The sequence below is a fragment of the Lepisma saccharinum genome, chromosome 13, assembly GCF_977018435.1.
Source record: "Lepisma saccharinum chromosome 13, izLepSacc3.1, whole genome shotgun sequence".
In the NCBI taxonomy this organism is placed as follows: domain Eukaryota; kingdom Metazoa; phylum Arthropoda; class Insecta; order Zygentoma; family Lepismatidae; genus Lepisma; species Lepisma saccharinum.
The window spans coordinates 75,385,157-75,411,233 of NC_139241.1; the positions used below are offsets into that span (position 1 = coordinate 75,385,157).

The 26,077-nt window shown below is 40.5% G+C and overlaps 2 protein-coding genes across 2 annotated transcripts in view; both read left to right on the forward strand.

Moving 5' to 3' along the window:
- pit (probable ATP-dependent RNA helicase pitchoune) overlaps positions 1-11,294 on the forward strand; it is an 85,116-nt gene extending 73,822 nt beyond the window's left edge. Inside the window, exons 12-13 of the mRNA XM_083134458.1 lie at positions 8,809-8,986; positions 11,027-11,294. Coding sequence (XP_082990584.1) covers positions 8,809-8,986; positions 11,027-11,154 — 306 coding nt within the window. The 3' untranslated portion in view covers positions 11,155-11,294. The remainder of the gene's footprint in view (positions 1-8,808; positions 8,987-11,026) is intronic.
- Positions 11,295-22,401: 11,107 nt separating this feature from the next.
- Positions 22,402-23,034, forward strand: LOC145996824 (protein GVQW3-like). The gene has a single exon (XM_083133356.1). The coding sequence runs from the start codon at positions 22,402-22,404 to the stop codon at positions 23,032-23,034; it is 633 nt and encodes a 210-aa protein (XP_082989482.1).
- The last annotated feature ends 3,043 nt before the right edge of the window (positions 23,035-26,077 follow it).

A 26,077-nucleotide genomic window follows, 5' to 3' on the forward strand; every position in this document is an offset into this window, starting at 1 on the left:
TGTTGGATTTTTTAAACCTGTGGAAAGACCTGCCAGAAACGCTTGTTTTGCAGTTGTAATTGTCTTGTCTTTCCATTCATAATTGACTGAGGTTCCGGTGTTCACCCAGGATTCATCAGTGTAAACAATATTTCTATTTTCACGCCTATAATTCCTAATCTCTCTTAAATATTTATGGCGAAGAGAAATTAAATCTTCTCTTTCCATTAACATGGATTTGTTGCCCCTTTTCTCATACGAAAAGCCAAGTTCTTTGAGAAAGACATGAAACGTTGATCTTTTAAAATTCGGTAATGTGGAGTCAGAATTAACAGCAACAAGAACAGAATTAAGTGTTGGGGGTTTGTTTTTAAAAAAGAATTCGTAAACTTTACGTCGCACAGCACTTCTGACAAAATCATTATATTTTACATTTCTACTTGTAATTGGCGATCTTTTCCTGGGTCGTTTCTTACCTGGTGTGTCAAAAGGACCTTGAGAAACCTCGCCCCGAATTTTATACACAGTAGCCCGAGAAACTCCAGTTGCTTTCGCCATCTCGCTGGCTAACCAACTTACACTGCGATCCGGATTTTTCTGTTTTAAATAAACAAAAATATTCATTACTATTTGCCTTTCTTTACTTTTGAGAACCTCACCACGCCTTCTCTTCTTTACACTACTTCCGCTCATATTTCAGTATTAAAACCAACGGTTTTTTACAGCACAACACAACACAACCCAAAGCACAGATCCGCCACAGTCATTCCTCGTCGAAACAAACGGTCAGTCACCCTCTCCTTCCGTGAAATTTTGTCTACCGCGGTACTGGCTGAGGGGGTGGGGTGGAAAGCAGTCGACAACGCTGGGCTCGCCGTTCCCCTCCGTTCACGTGCCCCTGCACAAACAAAATTTAAAACACGCGCTGCTGGAAGGAACTTTTGCTGGTCTGAAAGCTTAACCAGTTCCAGAATAGCGTTTTGCATTCGAAAGAAAAGCAAGTGTGTTCACCTTTGCGCTTAGTAGTGAAAACAATATTTAAAAAGAGGGAGGATGTAGGGAAAGTTAAAAGCCCATTTGAAGCAACAGTCTATTCTTTTCGCTGGACAATCTATAGCACACCGATCGCTACGTTTTCACGGCTTTCCTAAATGATGCAACCTCCCCTCACACGGCGCTCAAGCCAAAATACCCAACCAGCGTCCTCTACGTGACTGCTTCAACAGCGTCATAGGGAGCGAAACTAATTTTGTGTTCAAAGCCCAAGTGCAGCTCGGTCTACGCGGGTTGATATCAGTGATCACAGGCTTCTCCACCATCTCTCTTGGTGGAGCGGCGTGGGAACACTTGATGTTTCGAAGGAGATAAGTTCAATAAATAAGTATAATAATAATTATTTACATTACAGATTTATTTGCGTGTGCATGAGCAGGACATAATTTATGCATGTAGAGATTTGGGGTTACGTAGTGAGCGCCCCCTCCCGGTATATGTAATTATGAGATCAACTTGTCAGATTTGATTATTTTTACCATGTTTCAGATATTCCTGTTTTTCATTTTGTGATACTTTTCAAAGCATCTTTCTTCCAACATTTTTCATTTCTGTATTGAAAATTATATCGTTTCTGAACAAACGAAAGAGCATGTACAATTTTGAAGACTTCAAAATGATTGAAGCAATGTGTTATACATGTTTGTGTAATGCAGTGAAGGCGATGATAATTTTAAAGAATAAATAGTCCATGAGCTAGGGCTCAAAATTTCACGTATTGGTACCACCTGAGGTGGCAAGTTCTAGTAATGATTTTTGTAATTCTCCATGTGTGAGGGAAATTTTGTGATGTCATAACCTGAGCAGAGTGGTAGCCTATGGGTAATTTTAACCACTTTTGTCTATATCCGTAAAAGCCTTTTCAGAATGATAAAAATTACAATTTTCAGAAAGAACTTAATTCTATGCAATATAAGCTACAAAATTATTTACATTAAGTACTTTCTTTTAGCAAAAGTTGATTACACATGATAATATGGAATGCAATAATAGCAATTAAACTCTTGTAGTTATTAGTTTTAGGCCTAGTAGACTGCTTTAAACAGGTCGGGGTTCGGTAAGTGTAATGACTAACAGAAATGTATAAATTATTTTATTGTTAATGGTTAACCTCAACAGTATTGGTACTTATTATTACAAATTAAATTAGGATCCGCACCACCTTAAAACTTTACAACAATCAATCATCATACTGCTCACATATATCATCGTCTGAGTCCTCAAGTTGAAAATCAGATTTTTCATTTTTTTGCTGTTTCTGGTTGTTACAGGTTTGTAACTTGCACATGTATGTGCATGTGTAAGCATCAGAGGCGAAGATATAGTACAAGCAATGCAAGCACTGCTTGCATTATTCGAATATCATTTAATGTACTTAATGTTTTAGCCTTATTTCGTTTCCATCGCACTCGATTTCGCGAAAAATTACGGCCGCAAACTCCCTCAGCAGCTCTGTAGCAAGCACCAGCCTCAATGCTTGCGGCTGCTCTGCGGGAAAATAACGCACCCGAAGGAGTCACATGGCGAAGCGTGAAATTCGAGTGGAACCCGTCCACAACGCTTATACAAAAAGCTCTGCTTGCTGAGCTTGCGTGATTCCCGAAAATAGCCGAGCTCAACCGAAAGCAGAAGAATATATTACCACCAAAAACTACGAGTAAAGAATTTGTGTCTTCATGAACACGTAAACAAGATCGCGAATATAAAAATAATTCTTAGTCATAAAATAACTAAAATAAGTTATTATCATTGTTCTAAATTCCATATACAGGGTGTTGCAAAATACCTGTTACAACGCTTGGGAGGTGATTCGACAAGTAAAAACAAGGAAAAAATGCCATGTGAAAAAATGTCGAAATCGGCACCGTTTTCGAGTGACAGGCGTGCGAAAATCGCCTCACTCCATGTTTATGGCACAATAACTCAAGAAGGAAGAAAGATATCAATGTCGGAATAAAATAATACAAACAAAATCGTACCTGGCGAATACAATGGTGCATCAATTGAGGCCCAGTGTAAATTGCGCAAGGGTACTCTCAAAGAAAGTGGAGAATCCCCTGATGGAAAATACAAGAAATTTACTACTATCTTCAACATAATGTTGAGATCGGAATGTAGCCAGTAAAAAATGGCGACGTATGTCCACATTGCGGTACGAAGGAGAAAAGAAACCAATTTGTCGCATGTCTCACTACTGCTGGGACACCATCCCAAATGGAAAAAAATACGGGAAAATCATAAAAAAACGTTTTCAATCCCTTAATGTTGACACACTACTTTGCAGTACGAAAAACAAAAGCAGGCTGTACATACGTATACTACAAGAGAGCTCCCCAAAGAAAGTGGGTAATCCTCGAAGGAATGAAGACGGAGAATGGCGAGAAAACGCACACAATGGCATGTAACATTTCCAGGCACAGCATCTGGAAGGGATTACATTGAGAAGCGCACAACCTCCGCACATGCAGATCAAGGGTATGACGTACAGCGATATCCAGCATCTTCACTCGCACGTTTCACTAAAGGACACTATGCGGTGCTAATAGGGGCTCACAAACACCGGTATACTCAGAGACTTTGTTGAAAATGTCCGCCATTGACTTCAAGACAAAGATGACATCGGCGAAGCACTGATTGTCTGGTACGCGCAAATTCCTCTTTCATGTCAACAATTGTCCCAGCAGCGGCACTAACACGAGCGACGAGATCCTCAGCACTTTCCAAGGGGGTTTCATACACGAGCCTTTTCATTTCTCCCCACACTAAGAAATCCAGTGGTGTGGGGTCGGGGGAACGAGGTGGCCACTGTAAAGGTCCACCCCTGCCAGTCCAACGATCGCCGAAAATATCGTTGAGTAAGGCCCTGGCTCCCCGGTCGAAATGTGCGGGGGCGCCGTCGTGTTGAAACCAGTTATGTTGTCTACCTGCCAGTGGCACGTTTTCCAAAAGTTCAGGCAATACGTCATGTAGAAACACCCGATAATTCCCACCACACAAAGTAAAGGGCAAAATGTACGGGCCTATCAAGTGGTCACCTACTATGCCACACCACACATTCACTGCGAACCTATGTTGATGATGGCGCACAATGATTGCATGCGGATTGTCCATATCCCAGACGTGGCTGTTGTGGCTATTGAACATGCCGTCCCTGGTGAATATTGCCTCAACGGTCCACAAAACTCTTGTTGGGAAATCTGGAATGGCAAGAGTTTGTTGCACGTACCATTGGCAGAAATCCAAGCGTAGGGGAAAGTCCGTGGGCAGTATGTGGTGCACCTTATGCAATTTGTATGGGTGCAATCCCTCCGCCTGAAGAACGCGGAACACGTTGCTATGGTGGGTTTGTTGAGTACGAGCAATGACACGTGTGCTGGTGTCAGGACGGTCTCGTATCGCGTCCAACACGTCCTCTTCAAATTGCACAGTGCGGGGTCTTCCACAATCCCACCTATGGGGTACAGTTTCACGCAGTCGAGCATCAAGTCTTTGAAAGAGTGCATGTGCTGGTAACCGCCTATTGGAAAAACGTTCGTGATACGAACGCCGTGCTTCACGGCTGTTTCGGTTTGCCTCTCCATAAACGAGATGCATATCAGCAAGCTCGTGGGTAGAGTACTCCACCATTGTCCTGTTCGAGAATTGCCCAGCAACAGGGTCACTTTCCCCCCGAGTGACGGATCACAACTACCGTGATTAGCACCCACGTAATGTCACACAGGTATCCACGCAGTTGTTGCAAACAGACAAAGAACACGGGAATACGTACTCTACGTACAATATTCCTTGGCGCAATTCAACCATACACACACGCCAGACTAAACTCCACGCTGCGAGACGCAGAACAAGACAGGAAAAACAACGGTCGACTACACTCTCTACGTAGTATCCACCAACACTAATACATAACAGGTGACCTACACTCACAGCGCCTCTAGTGGGGCTTTCTGTATCAATTAGCTGAAATCAATCTGAGCGAAATTTGATGGCATAGCGTCATTTTCGAGTAAATTTCCTATTTCCCGAGTGTGGGACGGTGTCCCAGCAGTAGTGGGACATGTGGACATACGTCGGCATTTTTTACTGTCTACATTTCGATCTCAACATTATGTAGAAAATAGTAGTAAATTTCTTGTATTTCCATCAGGGGATTCCCCACTTTCTTTGAGAGTCCCCTTGCGCAATTTACACTGGGCCTCAATTGATGCACCATTGTATTCGTCAGGCACGACTTTCTTTGTATTCTTTTAATCCGACATTGATATATTTCTTCCTTCTTGAGTTATTGTACTTTACACATGGTGTGAGGCGATTTTCGCACGCCTGTCACTCGCAAACGGTGCCGATTTCGACATTTTTTCACATGGCATTTTTTCCTTGTTTTTACTTGTCGAATCACCTCCCAAGCGTTGTAACAGGTATTTTGCAACACCCTGTATATATCATTTTATATTACAATTTATTTTAGATTTCGCGAATTGTAAAACGCGTAAAAAAAATGGATATTGGGAGTTCGGGCGAGATGGTAAAGGGCGGGGGGTTTGTGTTTCAGGAAGTAAAATGTCTGCACCCCCATGAAGAGTTTCCCCAGGGAGGGAGGGAAGATTCGACGGACCTTGGTCTGCACCCTGTGTCCATCTCGGTCCAGCTCAAATTACGTCAAAAGTGTTGACCGCACCAGTGTTTGCAACTGCCAAATTATTTACACCTAATTCAAGTGAGCTGTTTCACAAATTTTACAACCACATTCAATAAATTGACTGCTTTTGAATAAAACTTGGGGTGAAAATAAAGCTATCTAAAAAGAACTCTCTACTGATATTTACACAGCACAATTAAATCGTATACATTGTACACATTATGAACACAGGAACATGTTTTAAGTTTTATTATTATGACACAATTGGTGCTCCCGGGATTTTTTGTAGTAGTCTCCTCATTTTGTCATCTTTTCCTGCCTTTGACTTTCCTTTTTTTGGAATACTGGGCCAAAGGGGGGGCTAACCCTCCCCCGGCCCTGGCCCCGGCCCCGCCTCTGTATGACACTTTATAACTTAAATATTAATATTATGTATATACTCTTTCTGCTGTAATGATTCTGATTCCACCGCTTAATTTCTATCTCCATACTGATATATCTTTCCTTCCCATGAGGGATAAAATTAAGGAAATAGGTTGGTATCACTTTCGGTCCTTTCAGAGATTTCCAAAGTGATCTTGCGTGGATGCTTTCCAGTTGTGGAAAGAGCATGGGAGTGTCTTCACGTTTTGAGAACCTTGAGGCCCTAAGATTTGTTGAATTGCGAACTGCGAATTGTCTGCGAACCCCCCCCCCCCCAAATTCACTGAACTAGCATGGTTCCTAAGTATGGAATTGCCGATAGCAAATTAGTAATTACTGTAGCTCCTCAGAATGACATTTGACCTCATGGTAATACATATCCAACAAATGCTGTTGCTATTGTTGTTAATATAATTATAATTCCAATAGATCATGTGTGAATATATAAGTAGGATCCATAATATATTCCTCGTCCAACATGTATATATATATACAAATATAGCGGGAAATTTCCTATATATGCAAAGGAGTTTGGAATTTATTGTGGTGAGTACATCGTCTATGCATGTGTTTCTTTGGTTTGAAATGAAATTTTTAAAGTTTGTGTTTAACTTTTTATTTTAATGTTTGACTCCGAATGCGATTTTTAGGGTGTCCACAAATCCTAAATTACAATCACGCAGTGTAAATTAAATAAATGAGTTATTTTACCTAAATCCGTTTGGTCACCGTTTGCCCACATTAAAAAATTATGAACAAATAAAGGTACTAATAAATAAATACGAAATTACGTACCCCTTTAGTCGTATGCGGAAAGTTCGCATATGTAAGACGTTTACTACCATACGAATAACGTTATCTGGAATTTCGAAAGTAAATGTGACGTTTGAGGATCATATGGTTTATTTTTAGAACTGTCACTTTATTATGATATTTTGACAAATCCAGCGACCGGGCCAATGAGGCTATAAACCTTTAATCCCCCTCTTGGCGTGCCATTGTACTACATGTTTTGTTGTACTGAAACATTGCTTGCCTCCTTCGTAAGACTACGCTGCGCTACTGGTAAGCATGTATGTGCACTTGAGTCAATTGGACAGACAAGTGCAGTTTGGCAGTTTGCAGGAATGCACACAATTACATGCTAACAGTTCCAAAACCACATAAGGTGCAGATGGAGAACGCAACCACTGAATGACAAGGTTGCCAACTTCACCATTGGTCAATCCGTATTCAGTAGGGTTTGCCTGCAAGCAACACTTCCATATTGCTGCCTGGTAGTTGGCTCGTAGAACGTGCATGAAGAGAAAGTGTTTGCATGGTGGTAGGTGACTGATTCAACCTCTCCCCCCCCTCTCTTGGTACAGAATAGTTGATAGCGAAGTTCATTTACCTTGTCCGCCTTGGTAGTGGCAACATACATGCAGCACATAAACTTCTCGATTTTATGGAAGTCTTCATCACTGACGTTCCATGACTGACCAAGCTAAATAAAGATTTCTTGGTAAGAACGGTCTTTTTCTAACCAGCTTCAGAGCTATGAGCTTCCCACGACCCGCAAAGGCACTGACAGTGTCACAATCTGTGAAGGCATGTAAGACCAATCACACTGTCTCATATGGTTTGTCCGATTGAACTTGCTAGCTTTCTGATGTCCTATTCTGAGTCCCATGCTTCTCGTAAATGAGACAGATAATCTTATTTTGTAACCCGAGACAAAGAACCATGACATCGGTATCTTCAGCTGTAATCACGATTGCCTTTGATCCAGCATTTGCAGCATGCAAGGCTGTAGGAACAGACGAGTGTCAGCTTCCTCTTGTGTGGACTGCAACTCTTACACATCTTCCCACTTACTCTCCATTATATTGTAGCAGGTTTCCTCGCAGGTCACGTACAGGACTTTGGCATTCAACATTTTTCTACGTCACTGGGATTTTCACTCTTCTACTAGGAACTTAATAAGGCTGGTCTTATTGAGAGAACTACACAAGAATTTTCTCCACTGCTGGTTGTGATGTCCTCCTGCAATGCTACTATATGGAAGAGTTGTGGATGGACCCCTGTTCAACCTTTCAGCACCTTTGATTGAACCCTGGTTGTAGATATCAAAAGACAACATCTCTTGTAATCAAGAGGTCCCGGGTTCGATACCCGGTGGAGGCACATAGTGGTTTGGATCCCACTTTAAACTGTAGGTCCAGTCTCGATTAGCCTTACTGTGCATAAAGTGGACTTAAAACACCAACTCAAACCAAAGCCAACACTGCCAGCTGTGCGAAGGTTTTGTTGTTCATCCCATCAATAATGGTGCTTGATGCTCCTGGAATATCTTCAGCAAAGGCACTGATCAACAATTATCGAGTCCCGTGTCCTAAAGCTCACCTTCTGTTCTTTCTCAGAAAATTCGAGGGTAAGTGTGAGTTCATGTTAAACAACCGAAAACTACACAGCATCATCGTAAACAAAGTTGAAATATCCCACCCGCCCGCTTGAATTCCGTATGTTTACAAGAACCGGCCTCAATCATGGCTGCTTGATCCCACAATGCAACAGTTGTGACGTAGGTGAAACACAGCTATATGTAGATTACTATTCCTTGAAAAAAGTGGAATAGATTTATTCTTTACAAAAATATTTTTATAGAATGTTTTCATGTATGTTATTGATGTTATATTCTGAAGGTATATTAATTTCTGTCCTCTTCATTTCAGTTGGAGAAACTCATAGGAAAGAACTATTTTCTCAACTTGTCCGCTCGGAATGCATACAAGTCATATATCCGTGCATACGCATCTCATCACTTAAAGAGCATATTTAATGTTGAAAAACTGGATTTGACCAAAGTGGCCAAGTCATTTGGCCTGCAAGTGCCTCCAACAGTTGATATGAGTATCCTTTATTTGGTAAAATTGAAATATATTTGTGCAAATGTATCATTGTACATTTGTCAGAATAATTCTACACTAATTCCAACATGTTACCAGTGTTTCATGATCATGAACGTCCAGTTGCTATCAATCATGAAAATTGTTTACTAAGAGCTCTAAACCTGGCCCTCCTAACCTAACCATACATGCATTATTAGTGTGCAGCATCCTCCAGTTTGACCAGTCATCACAAAGTTAGTCTGCTACTCCTTGTGTCAGGAACATGAGACTCTATTTAATTCTGTAAGGCTTGCTCTGTTTAAAGTTCTCAAAGTTAGACAAGGTTTTATATTCACACATGCATATCAATTTATATATATGTAAGTTTACTAACCACACACAGATAGATAATCTGTTAGCTCAGACTAGCCTCTTGAAGCCCGGAAAGATGAAAATATCACTCACAAGTAAAGCGCAAGAACATTCAAAATTAACGTTGTGCAATTTGCTCCATGTCATGAAAGTTTAATGATATAATTAGTCTTTCATGCATCGGAAAGAAGGAAAGTGCAAAAACAAAAAAAAAGAAGCTATTCTTACATTATCTTCAGCATTACCATGTTCTTGTTGATTCTCCACCTTCTCTTGTTTTCTGACTCAGTCTGCCATTAGGTAGCAATATCCAGGCAGATCCATTCACTTTCTCTGGCGAGTTGGAAATGTGATGTCAACAATGGCAGATTATGATGCATTTCAGAATGTTTCAGGGTCAATTAATGGCTTTACAGTCTAATCATATTTGTCTGTGATATAATTAATATTATTTGAAATAGCAAACATTTTAAAAAAAATCTTAACATCTCAACAAATATCAAACCTTAAACATTACAAGTGTATTTTACGTCTACTTTATGTACCGATAGGCTAATCGGGAATGGGCCTGCAGTTTAAAGTGGGATCCGAACCACTATGTTCACCCACTGGGTATCAAACCTGGGGCAGGGCACCTTTTACACAAGGCAACAATGTTATCATTACACCACTGGGGAGGCTAGGCAGGATTGTAATTGTAATAAATGCACATGTGGTTAAGTTAGGAGCACCAAGTTTAGAGTTCTTAGCAATTTTTCCCATGAACTTAGATGTTGGCAAAGAAGGAAAGTGTTAACTTGCACTCATGGATGTTCCTTTGAGAGGTGTCACTTCATCAATTTCATGTAATCATCACTTATCCTCATCATTGTAACCCAAAAATAGCAGAAGAGAAATGTCATACACAATAATAGCTGGGGATGGGCCCATATGAAATTTTGGCCAATATCGATATAATATTTACCATTACCGGTCAGATATAAAAATCCAAATGGTCGAATGACGTCCTTAATAACTGTACATTACCAGATGAAGCAAATTTTTGCAATGGAAAAAAGCTGCATATTTAGACATTTACTTTGGAAAAGTATGGAATGGAGATTATCTGTTTATGTCCATAAAAATTATAACAAAATGGCAGTGAAGTTGTTAAAAATAGTAACTAATATTTGTATGCAAGTATACCACTCTAATTATAATGTGCATTAGTTTAATTGTCAGAATGTGAAATTACATGTTATCACAAAATTTTGTTCACACAAAACTGGTGTAAAATAAAAAGAAACTTCAATTTTTCCAGGATAAGTAGGATCGGCGAAAATGTAATGTGGAATTTTTGCAGAACCCATGAAAGACAAAATAAATGCCGGAAAATTATTGGCCGGTATTGATAAATAAATTTCAACCAATACTTTCTGATACCGATGCATTGGTATCGGCTTAGCCCTTATTTATTATTATTATTATTGCTACTATTTGAGTTTTATCGATAGCTTGACCACTCTTCAAATATTCAGCCCCATGTCTGGAAAGCATTAGAAGGAAGATCTTTAATTCAACCCCTTGGTGTACATTTTTCAGGTTTATGTTCTTGTTTTGCTTACTTGGAATGTATTGATATTATTGAAGTCTTGAATATTTTAAGTAAACATTTTTGCCCATAAACTACGTTTTCCTTAACACGTGTCAGAGGTGTACAGCAAAAAAGGTTCCGGACGAAGGAAACTTGGAAGGTACGGCTACGACAAGAAAGAGCCACCACAGAAGAGAGACTCAATATACAAACAATTCAAGAAGATGCGGACACTAAGAAGATAGAAATTTCGATGATGAAATTTCATTGTTGTTATCTTTCATGTAATTTGGATTCTACTGTGTATTATGCAAATGGTGTAATTGTGTGTCAGTTACCGAATGTGCCAATGGTATGGATGCATTTAAGGAAGCATTAAATCGAAACAATATGATTGTGTTTTGTTTTCTGAATCCTTCCCACACTTCCTTTGTTCTTTGCCCTGGTGTAAGATACACATAGCAGCAATGGTGTCGTCTATAGTAGTTGTGGATACTAAGAGTCTATCTGTTTGTTATCTCTCCTATTCTTTCTTTCTCCCCCTCTATACATTCTTCAGTTCCTTTCTTTATATTTCATAATTTAATGTGGCGTTCATTACAAGTTAATAAGAATTTATGAAAGTTTAGTGTCATCAGCAAAATAAAGGCCAGTTCACATGCTCTTCATACTTGCAATATAATATTATGGCTTATCTATCATAAAAATAACCCATGGTGCAACTGACTACAAGTGCCAAAGCCTACCTACCGACTGCTGGCCTCATTCCTGTGCCTCAGCAGAGGTGGCCAATCATCCAACCAGTTACAGGGTGACGTGTGGTCAACATGACAAACCCTCAAGTTTGCCGAGACCGGGCTATGCTACTCATTCGTAGCTCCCCAATTTACTCATGATGGTGGGTGGCCACTGGTCTCATACACAGGCCGAGATCTCAGGAGAAAAGTTGTTATGCTTCTCCCAGGAGAGCACGCAGCCATTGTGCGAGACTATCTATAACATACACACTTTAAACGTTACAACTAAATGAGATAATATGTAAAACAAGTATGAAACTTCAGTTTGGGAAATGAAAGCTAACGGCTAAGTCTTTTACAAACTCTGTATTGGTGCATACAAAACAGGGTGGGTACAAACTCCCCGAAAGTCATTTTCTGTCTACATGTATAGATAGTAATTTTAGGTAAAATATCATGCCATAACTCTGATACGAAAATGGAACTCATGTTTACTCCCAAGCAAAGGCAAGCGGAATCTGAATAAAATTCATGGCTCCTCTTTAACCAAAACTAACCATATACACTTGCAAAACGAATGCACATGTATGTTTACAAATAGTGTATAGCATATGATACACTCTTAGTCCAACATTAGAGTGAACTTCTGCAGTCTTGTGAAAATATTATATTCCACAATGTTATTCCACATGCTTATGAGCTGCAACTGTAACTTGAAGTAAATTTAAAAGTAGTGAGGAGATCATATACAATAACTGCTTTTGATCAATAAATGTAACCTTGATGTGATGTGTACAGAAACTGTTGCATTGCAAACAAGTTCGCAAGAAATTTCTTCAATCTACGTCTTTGCAAACTGATGATAACTCAAAAGGATTCTTTCGTGTGGCTCCTAGACTCTATAATATTTACTATTTTCCAACTTTTTTTCTCTTAATGCTTGTTGGATGTCATTTTACCTTGGTGATGATAAATATTCGACAAATGAAACGTAATTCTGCTAATAATATTCTGTAATTTATCTTAACACTAGAATGGCGAAGGATCTGATACCCCCTACAACAGCAGAAACTGGTCATTTTGACCCCTTATAAGAAATGAATTTAAAATTCTAATTATTTTAGAATAGGATCATATTTTTATCTGGGGTTTATGTATTGTAAATTGTTTAGGTGGTATGCGATACATTTTTATTACAAATACAAATTAAAATAATAAACAACTGAACACTCCAGAATACGCAACATTTCCTCACAAGACGAGAAACTTCTACTTGTTTGGAGACGTCCTTCCCGGTACAAGAACACTACCTACATGAGGACATGTAATCTATGCCAAGTGTGAACATGCTAAAGGCAGGATGACACAGGAACCGCAACCTAACCCTGATATTGCAGCATGCATAAATGGAACCCCGCTGTTCTAGGGGTATAACATGAAATTTCACAGAAAGAAGTTATATTTTGTAGTTTTCAATATACCATCTTAAATAGGACAAATAATTATGAAAAGTCACAAAATTTCGAGTCAAAAATAAGAAAAACTGGAATGTTACGAAAGAAACAGTGAAGGTAGGGGTCACCATTAATTTCCTATGGTGATTGCTTTGTTAACTGATTGTGGTGCAATGTCTCCCCTGTAAAGAAGTATCAGTGATGTCAATCAAATAGACAAGAAAGTCTTCTGAGAATGTGAAAGAAAAATTGAATCTTCGAATTAATGGAAATTTAATCACCACCAGCAGCACTGAGGTCCACACCACAGGATATGTAATACCAGAACTCAAGCTATTAGGAACAATTAGGAATATTGTTTCTGTTGTATATTACAAATAGTGATATGGTAGAAGGCATTGCAAGCACAACAGTGAACATATAACAAATTCAGAACTGTTACGATTTTATCTAAAAAGCCTGAAGGATTATTGGTTAATGAACTCATCTAAATTCCGCTCCTTACTTTATGATGGGCATGGACACTTTGCTTGTAGTAGCTTTTCAATTCCTGCATCAAGTCTAGTAGCCAATGCATTCCACTTCGTAAAAATTTAAGCAGAAAATGTTTTGGCCAGGACTCGAACCTAGGTCTCTGAAATGCTATGCCATGCCATTGCTATACAAACTGAGCTGCCAAGCCAGCCCTGGCTTCACCTATTTTTTTTTCTTGCAGGAGCTACTGGAAACTCCTAATTGGATCAAGTCCTTGTCGCGCTTGCATTATTTGCTTAAATTTCTACGAAGTACATCTCCAGTGTGTGCCAATTTCAGTTTGTCTTGAAAAACGAATTTGCAGGAACATTTTCTATTTTTTGCACAAAATATTTCATTTCCAAAGATGTGATTTTTTGTTTGTTTATTCAGTTATAGAGAAATTAAACGATTGGCAACACTGGTAACAAGTAATGTGTGTCTATCCATGAAATAACTTGTTTTTCAGTCTTCATTATTAATATAAATCTAGTGTTCCTACAAGATGAACTGAACTTTACATGAGCACAACAAATAGCTACAAAAGTCGTCCTGAAGTGTTATAATAAGTTTGTTATCATTGAATGTGTGTTAACATTCCTAAGAGCGCCTGTGATGTTCCTTCCAAGCAACCAAATTATACACAAATTTGGTGTATGAAGGTCGGTGAAAGTCCCAAGGTAAGTTTAAAGTAATTGTGTGCAATGTGTTCAATGATACCAATAGTGTTATGAACTTATGAATGACATGACAGTATATAGGTGACCTCATATTGCTTCAGTTGTATAACGTCATCATATTACCTAGTCTTACCATAAATACTGTCCCAAAGTTGTAAGTAAATAGACACAAAATGGTGAGAGATATTGTAATATCAGAATAACATGAGGTGCATGGATGCATTATGAACCAAAATCACAAATAATTATTCGAAATGGCCACCTTTAGCACTGACACACTTCTGAAGTCTTCGTGGCCACGCATCAATTGAATTACGCAACACATCGACTGGAAAATGAGCAACTGCCTTCAGAAGAGATCGACCACTTTAAACTTTCAATATTGGGATGTCTCTTCTTCCAAGCCATCTCCTGAAGCTTGGACCACAATTTGTAGTCCAAAGGGTATAGCTCCGGACTTGTAGAAGGCCAATCTGAAGTGGAAATGAAGTCTGGAAGATTTGCTATGAGGGCACGCTCCATTTCTGTGAAAAAGGGATCATCAGCCAAAGTGTACCAGCAGGCAGACACCATCTTCCATGGAGAGAACTGGAGCTTCCAGCAGGACTCAGCCCCAGCACACAAAGCACGCACCACCCAGCAGTGGTTGGAGGCAAATGTTCCTGACTTCATATCCACGTCAGATTGGCCCTCTACCAGTCCAGACTTAAACCCTTTGGACTACAAATCGTGGTCCAAGCTTCAGGAGATGGCTTGCAAGAAGAGACATCCCAATATTGACAGTTTAAAGCGGTCTCTTCAGAAGGCAGCTGCGGAGTTTCCACTTGATGTGTTGCGTAATTCCATTGATGCGTGGCCAGGAAGACTTCAGAAGTTTGTCAGTGCTAAAGGTGGCCATTTCGAATAATTATTTGTGATTTTGGTTCATAATGCATCCATGCAGCTCATGTAATTCTGATATTACAATATCTCTCACCATTTTGTGTCTATTTACTTACAACTTTGGGACAGTATTTATGGTAAGACTAGGTATATCGACTTGTAAGTACCGAAAACGATACAATTTCATGAAATTTCTGTTCGAGGTAATCTATGCAAACATGAATGAACGTAAACCTGCTGTTGCTCCATCATTGAATACAAATACAACTTTGCAACCATTAAAAATTGATTCGGATTAAAGTTGTTGATGTACGAGTATAATGCAAATCTTCGTCAGGATCACGTCTTAAGATTTGTGTCTAGAGAAAAAAGTTAAATTCGAATTTGCATTCAGCGATAGGGGGACACTTTAGGCACAAACATATGAAATGTATGAGTCATATACTTACCCAATATCTTTTCTTTTAGCCCGAAATGAAAGTTTTGGAACGTGATTCTGTTATCCACAGTGCACGCAAATAGACAAGCATTTCGCGAGTTTCTTCGATGTTATAGGATATTGTATGTGCTGAACTTAAGTGTTTAAATTAGATTATTAAATGTAATTCTTTTTAGTATTTTAAGATTGAAAGATCAAGATTCAATATCGATAACAATCGTAATTGTGAAGTTAAATACTGTCGTGCAAAGTGCATGCTATTTATTTACATTTGCACAAATGTGTTCGTGTACATTATGTTCGCTTCGATGAATATGTTCCGTGTGAATTTTGCCATTTGCACATTCGACGAGATTCCACAACAATGAGCAGTACTATGATTTTCTCAGTGGGTTACAAACTTTCTCGGCTTGTGGTGTTCTGATCATATGAGAATATATTCCGCGGCACCCAGAATCATAATTTGCACATATATTTTGGAGAAATATATAATGTTGAATTTTATAGTATTTAAAAGGGAAAAATCCCCCCTTCCAAATCTCGATGTCGCAACCTGCGCCATAATCCCCACTGTGGGCACCTCTGATACCATGGATTAATTTGGCTGTGGTGTGGAAATAAGGCACACTTATTCAAACTTGTGAGCATCTACGAGGAGGATCTGGAATCCTCGCTAGAGAATGAGCTGATACAGTTTGCACACCTAGTAAGCAGTAGCAATGTCAAACATCAGGAAGACATCCCAATGGAACGGTCTATGTATAATATTGTACGTAAGGACCCGTTCCGCAGTACATTTCCCAATGTCGAAATTCTCTTTAGAATGTATTTGGTCAGTTCTCTGTTTCCGTCTGAACCCCCTTAGTATTTACTATATATTGTAGTTACGGTGTTCACTCTTCATAATATTCTGTAGACATTTAGACGCAGAATTTTACTGCTGCTATAGCGCTACAATTTTCGTCCTATAATATTATTTTACTGCGCTATTCTCCCAGCAAACCTATCTGCGATATGTTCGATTGTGAATGACTACTGATTCTAAAATCAGGTCTACCATTTCAACTGCTGAAAATTGGTGGTTAACATATTGAGCTAATAAAGCTCCTAGTAAAAAAAAAAAAAAAAAAAAAATGGGGGGGAGGCCACCAAACATTTTGCCCAGGGGCCTCCACAAACCTTGATACGGCCCTGGGAACAATGAGTACAATTAAATACGTTGTGCCGTTTGGAAGTAGCGCTACTACCGTACGTTCATTTCGATCTTCGGCCGAGAGATCGGGAGAAGCGTGGCGGGCGGCGCTGACGGAGATGCCGACATTTGCGGCCTGTAATACCCGCTTAACGTGAACCTTGCGGCTGGCATTCCAATCGTCTCACTGACACAACACACATACACACTGCAATAACACAAACAAGCAACGGCAAGTAACCAAGAATAACACTCTTGCGCACAGTACGGAATTAACACGCTCTTTGTTTACATCTGCTCGCCACTATATTCACAGCTCTGTCTTCATCTAGTCGCGAAGTTCACGAAAATCATTGACTTTTAACGGTTTCGTCTGCAGCGTAATCTTGATACAGTGTTGCGCATTCGAAACCTCCAAACGATCCCCATCGACACAAAACTCTTTCAAGGATATAAACTTAAGCAGGACGTTACTGGTCAAAACTATGATTAAAGTGTTTCATTATCTGTGGCACTTAACATCGTTTCTAAAGCGTATTTATTTGTGTATATAAGGGCAGAACTTGGATGAATTACAGATGATGAATTATAACACAGGTTAGTGCTCGTTTTGCAATATTTATATAAATGTCTGCATATGTCCGTAAAAATAAGTGGGCATTACAGACCGTAAATGTCGGCATCTCCGTCAGCGCCGCCCGCCACGCTTCTCCCGATCTCTCGGCTGAAGATCGAAATGAACGCACGGTACTTCTTCATATGTACACTCACCGGCAATAAAAAGGGAAAACGTAGATCCTGAAATGCTCGCTTCCCTGCAAGGTATTTATTATGTGTGGTGCCTAACTCAACAGCCACAAGGGGGCTTTTAATAGCAAATTTGCAATGGCAACTTCTACCACCGCCGTGGAGGTAGGCAACACACACAGCGCCTTGCAGGGAAGCGAACATTTCATGATTTACGTGTCCTATTTTTATTGTGCACAGTAGTTTGGGTTCCACACTGAAGGTCCACTCCCGATTAGTTTTCCTGACCACAAATTGGACCTAAAACGAATTCTTGTAGTTGTCTTGTTAATACATAGTGTGTGTCTGTTTTTTATATCTAGAAAAATCTGCACGTTATATTTCAAACGTTATATGCTTACTGTACATTCTGCAACCCTTCTAGGAAAAAAATCTATATCCGCCTATGAGTCGGACTGTTAAGTTTTAACGGCTGAATATTGTACATTTGATGATAGCATCTAACTGTGACAGTGTTTTAACAAATGGTTTTAAATTTTTGAGAAGACCGGGTTTCTTATACCGTTTCTGAGGAAGTTTTTAGTGTCTCCTTTCATGGGCGGAGTTTGAGCTTTTGCTTTGGGGGGGGGGGCAGACTCTGTGAGAAGCATATGAAGTACCTGGAGGTTATTGAATATTCCCTAGTTTGTAAGGGGTCCGGAGGCTTTCCTCCGGATTTTTTTTTTTAAAAAATGAAAATGTTAAATTTCCTCGCTTAAGTAAACAAATATTAATTAGTATATTGGTTGTCAGTTTTAAAAGAAGCAAAACAGTACGATTATTGCATTTTGCATTTCATTAATTTTTTATTGATACAATACTCGCATTACTTTTAAAAAGTTACGGTACAATAGTAAGCTTCAGAAATTAAATTGAAAAGTTATTTTGATGCCCAAGCAATAACTGTTGACTCAACACAAAGTCATTTTACGTTTTTCTTTCTGCAAACTGTACACATCAATCAAATCGTCTAAGACCCGCTATTGCGGCGCAATTACCGCACATGACATCATGCCAAACGTCTAGATTTGCGGTATGGCTTCATAACAAAAATGTAGTAACTGAAGTTAATCATGTGTTCTTTTTTAAGTTGGGGGCAGGGCCCCCTGGCCCCTCCAGAACTCCGCCTATGCTCCTTATCTCTTTAATGTTTTGTATTTGTCTGTGCAGGTATCTTTACAACCTTGCCTGTTAACTTTTCTCGAGTAAAATTAGAGTATTTTTCCTCGTATACTTTGAAGGTTGGAAAATGGACGTGCCGACACCGCAAATTTTTGTTTCGTTCATTCTACACCTCGAGATTGGTGTAAAGACGTGACCCGAGATTCTAGCACAACGGCGTGCGCAAACCCTCTGATTAGGGGGTGCAAAAGCATTAATGAAACTTGAATCGGCGAAAGAAGAAACTTCATTCCGTCTCACTGTTTTATTGTATTTATCGGTGTAGTGTGTTCGGATTCATCGAAAATAACTCTATTAGAAGAATTCCAACTTTTTAGTACCAATGTTCTCTGTTCTCTCTTTATTTTCCCTGTCTGTGGTTCTGAGAGTAATGTACAAATAAACATGGTTTCATAGTGCAGATTCAAATCAACTACACATTTATTTATTTCCAATGTTCAGCAGATAGCATAGATATAATAAAACTAACGAATAAAGTACGAGGCGTATTCGTAAAGTAAGTACCGTTTGCAAATATTGCCACTGTAGCGCTGCAGTCGCGACCGTGTGAGTTCTCGCTGACGTCCTTCATCCGTTAGTAAGCCAGAAACAGTCGTGGGAGCAGGTCATGCTTTTTCTTCGTAATTTTCTGAAGGTTTGAAATGTTCAAGAAAATCAATCGGCCCGCCGACTGTGAAGTCCGGTCTGTGATTTGTTTTCTCAATGCAAGAATGGTTGAATTCTTGCCTAGAGGACAGACTCTCAACAAAGATGCCTGTTGTGACACATTAATCCGGCTGCGTCGTGCAATTCAAAACAAAAGACGCGGAATGCTTAGCGATGGCATTTTGTTGCTTCACGACAATGCTCGTCCGCATACGGCCCAACAAACTCAAAATGTCATCACGTCATTCGGCTGGGAACAATTTGTTCATCCGCCAACAGCCCTGACTTGGCACCAAGTGACTACCGTCTCTTTCTTCATCTGAAGAAGAAGTATCTTGCTGGTCAGCGTTTCGACGAGGATGACGACGTCGAAGCAGCAGTGCATGGATGGCTTTTGTCACAGGCGGGAACATTCTACAGATGGGATACAAAAACTAGTGCCACGCTACGACAAATGCTTGAACAATGGTGGGAACTACGTAGAAAAGTAGTTTAAGGTCTGTAGAATGCAATGCAAATAAAAAAAGGTACGAAATTATTTTACTTTATTTTTTACACCCTTTCGGTACTTACTTTCCGAATACGCCTCGCATGTGGGAGTGTTAATAACAAGACATTTACTAGAGAATGAAGTGTGATACTTCAATTATGTAGGAAATAACGCACTCCTCCCCCTCCGTACTTGCTTGGAACTTTCGTCGACTTGAAAATATTTAATTTTTCTTTAATAGCATAATATTGTTTAATATCTGTGATAAGATTCCTCTACTCTAATTTCAAAGTGAGAGTATTAGAGGGGGAGCAACTGCCCCTCTTGATCCTCCGTGCGCACGCCTATGTTCCAGCACACAGTGAACAGTGGAATCCATGAGTATTACCGTGCAAATTGTCCATGACTATTTTCATTAAAATTTCTCTTACATCCTATATGTTTTTAAGCGATGGATTTTTATGTATGCTGGTGCAGAAGTTGCCAACAGCTTGTTTTGAGTTTCCTTTTAATTCTTGAAGCTCTTATTAGGTCAAATAAAGTGCGTGAACATGGTGATGGACAATTTGGAGGGTAATACTCATGGATCCCACTGTACAACATGAAATAAATAGACAAGAGATTATAGTAAATATTTGTACCTGCAGCGCAAGTGCAAAGTAATTGATAACGACACTACACTTTTATTTATATAAGGCACGTGTTCGAGTGTTCACCTGTCAGCAAGCGGGCTATGGGGATCCAACCCTTCCCTTGTCAGGCGAAGGTAAAAAATAACCCGTTATTAAATCTACACAAAGGATTTTTGACTTGTCACGTTGATGGTGTGACATAGCGTGGCAGCTGGCTGACAAAAGCTTTTGGCAAGTCGAAGAAGGGAAAGAGGTGGGATTCAGCCGAAATCTAAAATTACCGCATTCTATTCAGAGCTAATTCGAGTATTATAATAAGTCAAGGCGAGATATTAAATGTCAGGTTACAAAGTCCTTGGAGTCCTGTTTAGTATTTTATGCGCTTAACGTCTATTTACGAGGACCGGTAGAATGAAACTGTGACGAGGAAAGTATAAGCGTTTTCACAGGCTAATATGTCTTTACCTTTAAGCTCACAGCAATGCTAATGTTGAGCCAGAGGGGCCCAAGCTACCCAACAATGTGACTGCCCTCCAAGGTCGCACGCAGGGGGAGTCCATGGGGCACTTGCCCCTTATGGGATATCTGAAGAGAAAAATGTAATTCGAATGTTGAACTTGCATTGATATTTTATTACAAATCATATTGTTTTCAGTGATTTACAGGTTGTATGTTACAGCAAATCACTCAGTGGCGACTCGTGACTTTTTCGGAGTGTAGGAAGAAGAAATGATGGTAAACCGAGGAAGGTTTGAAAAATGCGTTCAATTACATTCACACTATCCCTTACATTTAGAATGTTAGCTGCAGACCTATGCACAAGGTATGGCAAGGTGCCCTTGCTCCTCACTTTGAACTATGAGATATTTAAATGTGAACCTATAAAAACCGACGAAAATAATGTTAACGATATTTCAGATTTTTCAAGAATTTCGATTTTCTTCTCCCTCCCTGTCGTCGAGTGGATTCACGATAACAGAAAGTGCTGCTAGAACTTCGAAATTATGCTAAATGTTTCTAAATTGTGCTAGGATTTATTATTAATTACTATTTTTTTGGATAATTGTAATTCTGCATCTACTTTTCTAGAGTTTTGAACTTGCGTTACTTATTCTTAACAGTTATGTAATAGTATAAATTTCCCCCCAAAATTATTTAAAATTGTGCAACAAAAAATTTCCACCGATTTCCTACCACAAAATCTCCTGACGAACTAAATCGGGCAGGATGAAGAAAATATAGAAGATGGATATTGGCATGGTTGTAAAATAGCTTGCCGCTGGATGGGCATACTCCCTTTCGTTTGAAACATGTCCGCTGGTGAAGTAGAAATAAGATTTTGACATAATATTATTTCTATTTCCTGAAAACATATTCCATTGAATTCGATTTTTCCTCTCCCAGGGACTGGCGTTTGGACTGTGCTTGGTTTAGTACCATTTTGCTGGGATTGGCAACGCTGATTGAGGAACAACTTGCTGGTTCCTCAGTCCTCGCCGATCTTCGCAACCTCGCCGCCCCTCCCTTCACTGCCCCTTCCACCCCTCACCCATCTGTCTGTAGGATGACCGCCGCGGTTCTTCAGTGAGCGGCAGAAAGCCTGTGGCCATCGTATTTCGGTTACTGCTGGTGCTTGCGAAAGCAGTCAACTCTTGACATTAGCTAATCTAGTCAATTGTAGGAGGGGTGACTGAAAAGTTCTCGGCCTACCCATGATGCATTTATCGTAGCTGAATGTTACTTTAGCTAATCATAATATATGCCTTTGCAAAGCCCCATGCCAAACTTCATAGTACTATCTTTTTTATTGTTTTTCAGATTTTGATGTTTGAAGTGAAGACGGTGAGCATTTTCTGAAAAATGGATAAAGTGAGCATTCGTGCGGTTATCCAATACCTCCTGAAAAAAGGCATGAGTGGACAGGACATCCGCAAGGACATGATGAAAACATTGGGGGAGGATGCCCCATCGTATTCTGCTGTGAAAAAGTGGGTGGCGGAATTCAAGAGGGGGAGCACCTCTGTCCAAGATGCACCTCGCAGTGGAAGGCCGGCAACGGCCTGTACTGAAGAAAACATCACAGCAATACAGGATCTTGTTATGGCAGACCGGCGAGTGACAGAACGTTACATCGCAGAGAAAGTGGGGATGTCCCAGGAACTCGTTGGACACATACTAACAGTTGTGCTGGACATGCACAAGGTGTCATGTTGGTGGGTCCCGAAAATGTTGAGTGCTGAGAACAAACGTCAGAGACACCTCTTGTCTGCAGCAAACTTGACCCTCCTTCAGGCTGATCCTGAGACATTTCTCCAACGTTTTGTAACCATTGACGAAGCATGGGTCCACCACTTTCAGCCAGAGTCCAAGGTGCAATCAAACCAGTGGAAACACCCCTCCTCCCCCACCCCCAAAAAGTTCAAGTCAATGAAATCAGCTGGCAAGGTGATGGTCTCTGTTCTTTTGGGATGCGAGGGGTGTCATCCTGGCTGAGTATCTAAAAGAAGGTGAAACGGTGAACGGTGCGTATTATGCTGCTCAACTGAATCGTTTGAGGGAGGCCATCAAGGTGAAACGTCGTGGAATGTTGAAGAAGCGCGTCCTTTTCCACCAAGACAATGAACCCGCACACACGTCCACCATTGCAATGTCCGCCATCGAGTCCTGCGGCTTCGAACTGCTTCGACACCCTCCCTATTCGCCAGACTTGGCTCCCTCAGACTTTCATCTGTTCCCTAAACTCAAGCAACACCTTGGTGGAATCCATTTTCCATAAGATGATGACGTCATGGCTGCGGTGGAGGACTTTTTTGCAGTGCAGGATGAAACGTTCTACAAGGAAGGTATCATGGGCCTGCAGCACCGGTGGCAAAAGTGTGTGGCGCTGAAAGGGGACTATGTTGTAAAATAGCCATGAACGATTGAGCTCCTGGCAACCCTTCATGGGTAGGCCGAGAACTTTTCAGTCACCCCTCGTACGTACCTTGCGCTCACAATGTTATAACACGCATTAAACTCCTAAAAAGTAGAGAACTCGAAATAAGTACAAATGAACTGTAGGAAGTTCCTCACTTCCTACATGGAGGAATCGCCCCTTTAATCACTATTATGTCCAACTAAACAAGGAGAGATCGTTTTCATCAGAGACATTAGAATCGTCTTAAATCCAATAAATAGCCGTGTGCGGGAAGGAAAGGTTTTATCACGATGTTCCGGATAGAAAAAAAATTGTGATTCCGGAAGACGTCGGGAAATTTCGAAAATTCGCGGTAAAAAAATCGAATTCTACACGCTATTATCTCCTGAGGTGACTGTTCTGAAATAAAAACTGCCAATTTCAAAAAATTTCGAACACTTATGGAGTAGAAAATACCAAGAATAAGCCAATTAAAGGTGGGAAATCATTTTCAGAAGTCGGGATCCGACCTTGACAATTCACGCGCCGTCCTTTTGAATAAATTACTTTTCAGTGTCCTTCGGCGCGTAAAAACATGGATCTGTAAACGCCCTCCCTTGGCCGGGAAAACAAAAACTACCACTACTTAGATAGAGGCGGCTAAATCTCCCTCGGGCAAGTGAAAGTGCTTAACGGTCCAGGTTGAGTTCGTGTATAGGGACGGTGACCAACAGTGCATAGCGATTAGCCATATCAAAAAAACACATATACTTTCAATTACCACACTTTTACCTGTAGCCAGGAAGCGGATAGCTGCATACCTGAAAATCACGGGTAGCGACATACGTATGAAATGATATTGCCCAAATTAACATAAAAATAAAAAGTATATTCTATTCATAACAAAAAATCAATTCAATACAGCTCCCCCTCTTGCATTCTCTCATTCACTCACACATCTAGACTCACGGGGAACATCAACAAAAATAATACATAAAATGCACAGGTTTTTTACATTGACTTTTGTTTAATCAGGTCATTTATGAATTGCTCCAGTGCTACTTCAAATCACTAGCCAGCCCTTACTTAAGTTTACCTTTAAAAATAGGTCGGTGCGGTGACAATACATTATTTGTCCAGAGTAAACGAACCGTCTCAACAGCAATTACGCTCACGTGGGCGGACGTTTTTTACTCGACCTGACGTGGTCCTAAACATAACAATAACCTCCGTTGAGTGACGCAAACCTATACTCTCAAGCGGGCCGGACTTCAACACTTCGCCGCGACGAGCAATTAATATTACCAGGCAAATACTTTAACAATAAACACATACGCGACCTGACGTAGCTAGCTGCGACACAGCGCTGACACATACTAAAATGAACAAACCTCAATATGATTAAACAATTAAGCGGGCGGCGCTTTTATTCTAGTAGTACGCACTTCAATCAATACAAAAGGAGCACAAACAACAGTGAACTTAAGAACATCAATAATCACAAGAAATTAGTAAAATTGACCTGAGACAATTAAATACAAATATTAAGCGCAACGGGAGTCTGATACGAAGTTTCGAGTTGTGTGGGCGTTTTCAAAACATCGACGAATTTCTAGGGCATTCTCTAAATATCGATCGAGCCGGTACGTGTTGACATTCATACAGATGAATAAGTTACCATCTCTCTGGTTCAACGGCGCATCCTGGCGTCTTCGCGGGCGTTTGAAATCACTTAGTATGCACACGACAGGTTTTCCTATTCTCCCACGATCGCAACGACGAGAAGATGAAGAGCATTCATGCATCTGGTTCCTCGGCGGATCAGTGACGGTGGGTCGTCGGCGTCGCTCGGGAAATGTCAGGGGCCTCGGTATCTCTTCCTCTCGGGGTCGGTGAGCATCTCTGTGGTCGGGCATTCGTCGGGCGTCTCGTCTGGCATCGGGGCGGACCGAAGGTGGCCCTCCTCCTCTCTTCTAGTACGATCAGCCGGCCATCCTTATGCGCGTTTCACTTCACAAAAAAACACAAAATCTCGCTTACAGCCACTTCACACAAACTCGCTCTGAAGACTACAGTAGGCTGGCGCACTTCCGCTCGTCCTCACTCCAAAAAGTAACAACACACGACGAGTCGGCACAATGGCAGTCTCAACGTTCGGAGCGCGTGGATGTGTTCTCCTTTGAGCTCGCGGTAAAACTGTGTGTCGAAATGGCAGGTCCCTTCGTTTTATGCGGATTTCGAAAAAGAACGCTCGACAGTCGTTGAGGGTACGCTTCCCACGAGGTCATTCCTCTTCGCTCCATTCCCTCCCAGCCTGGACAGAGCGTTCTTCTGCTAGGGTAGTACGTTAGGATTAGGTGGGAGTCAGCCTGGCGCCGACGGCTCAACTGCAATCTGTGTCCATAATCTGATCGATTATATCCAATTCGATCTGGCATCCGTAATTCTTGCTTGATTACGACGAATCTCCACACATCCGTCCTTGCATACATGTTGCTGTGCTGGTAAAAATTTCATTTTAGTCCGGCTGCTGGAACCCGAGATATTTGAATGGCTGTCGTTAAGGTCGAATTTCCAAAGTTTCAGATGCAAAACGTGACCTTTCTGGTGCTCGCCCGTCAGACTCGCGACTTCCTCCCT

Bases quoted from the DNA above. Each gene is read 5' to 3' on its own strand.
- LOC145996824 (XM_083133356.1), top strand. From the start codon at position 22,402: ATGGATAAAGTGAGCATTCGTGCGGTTATCCAATACCTCCTGAAAAAA.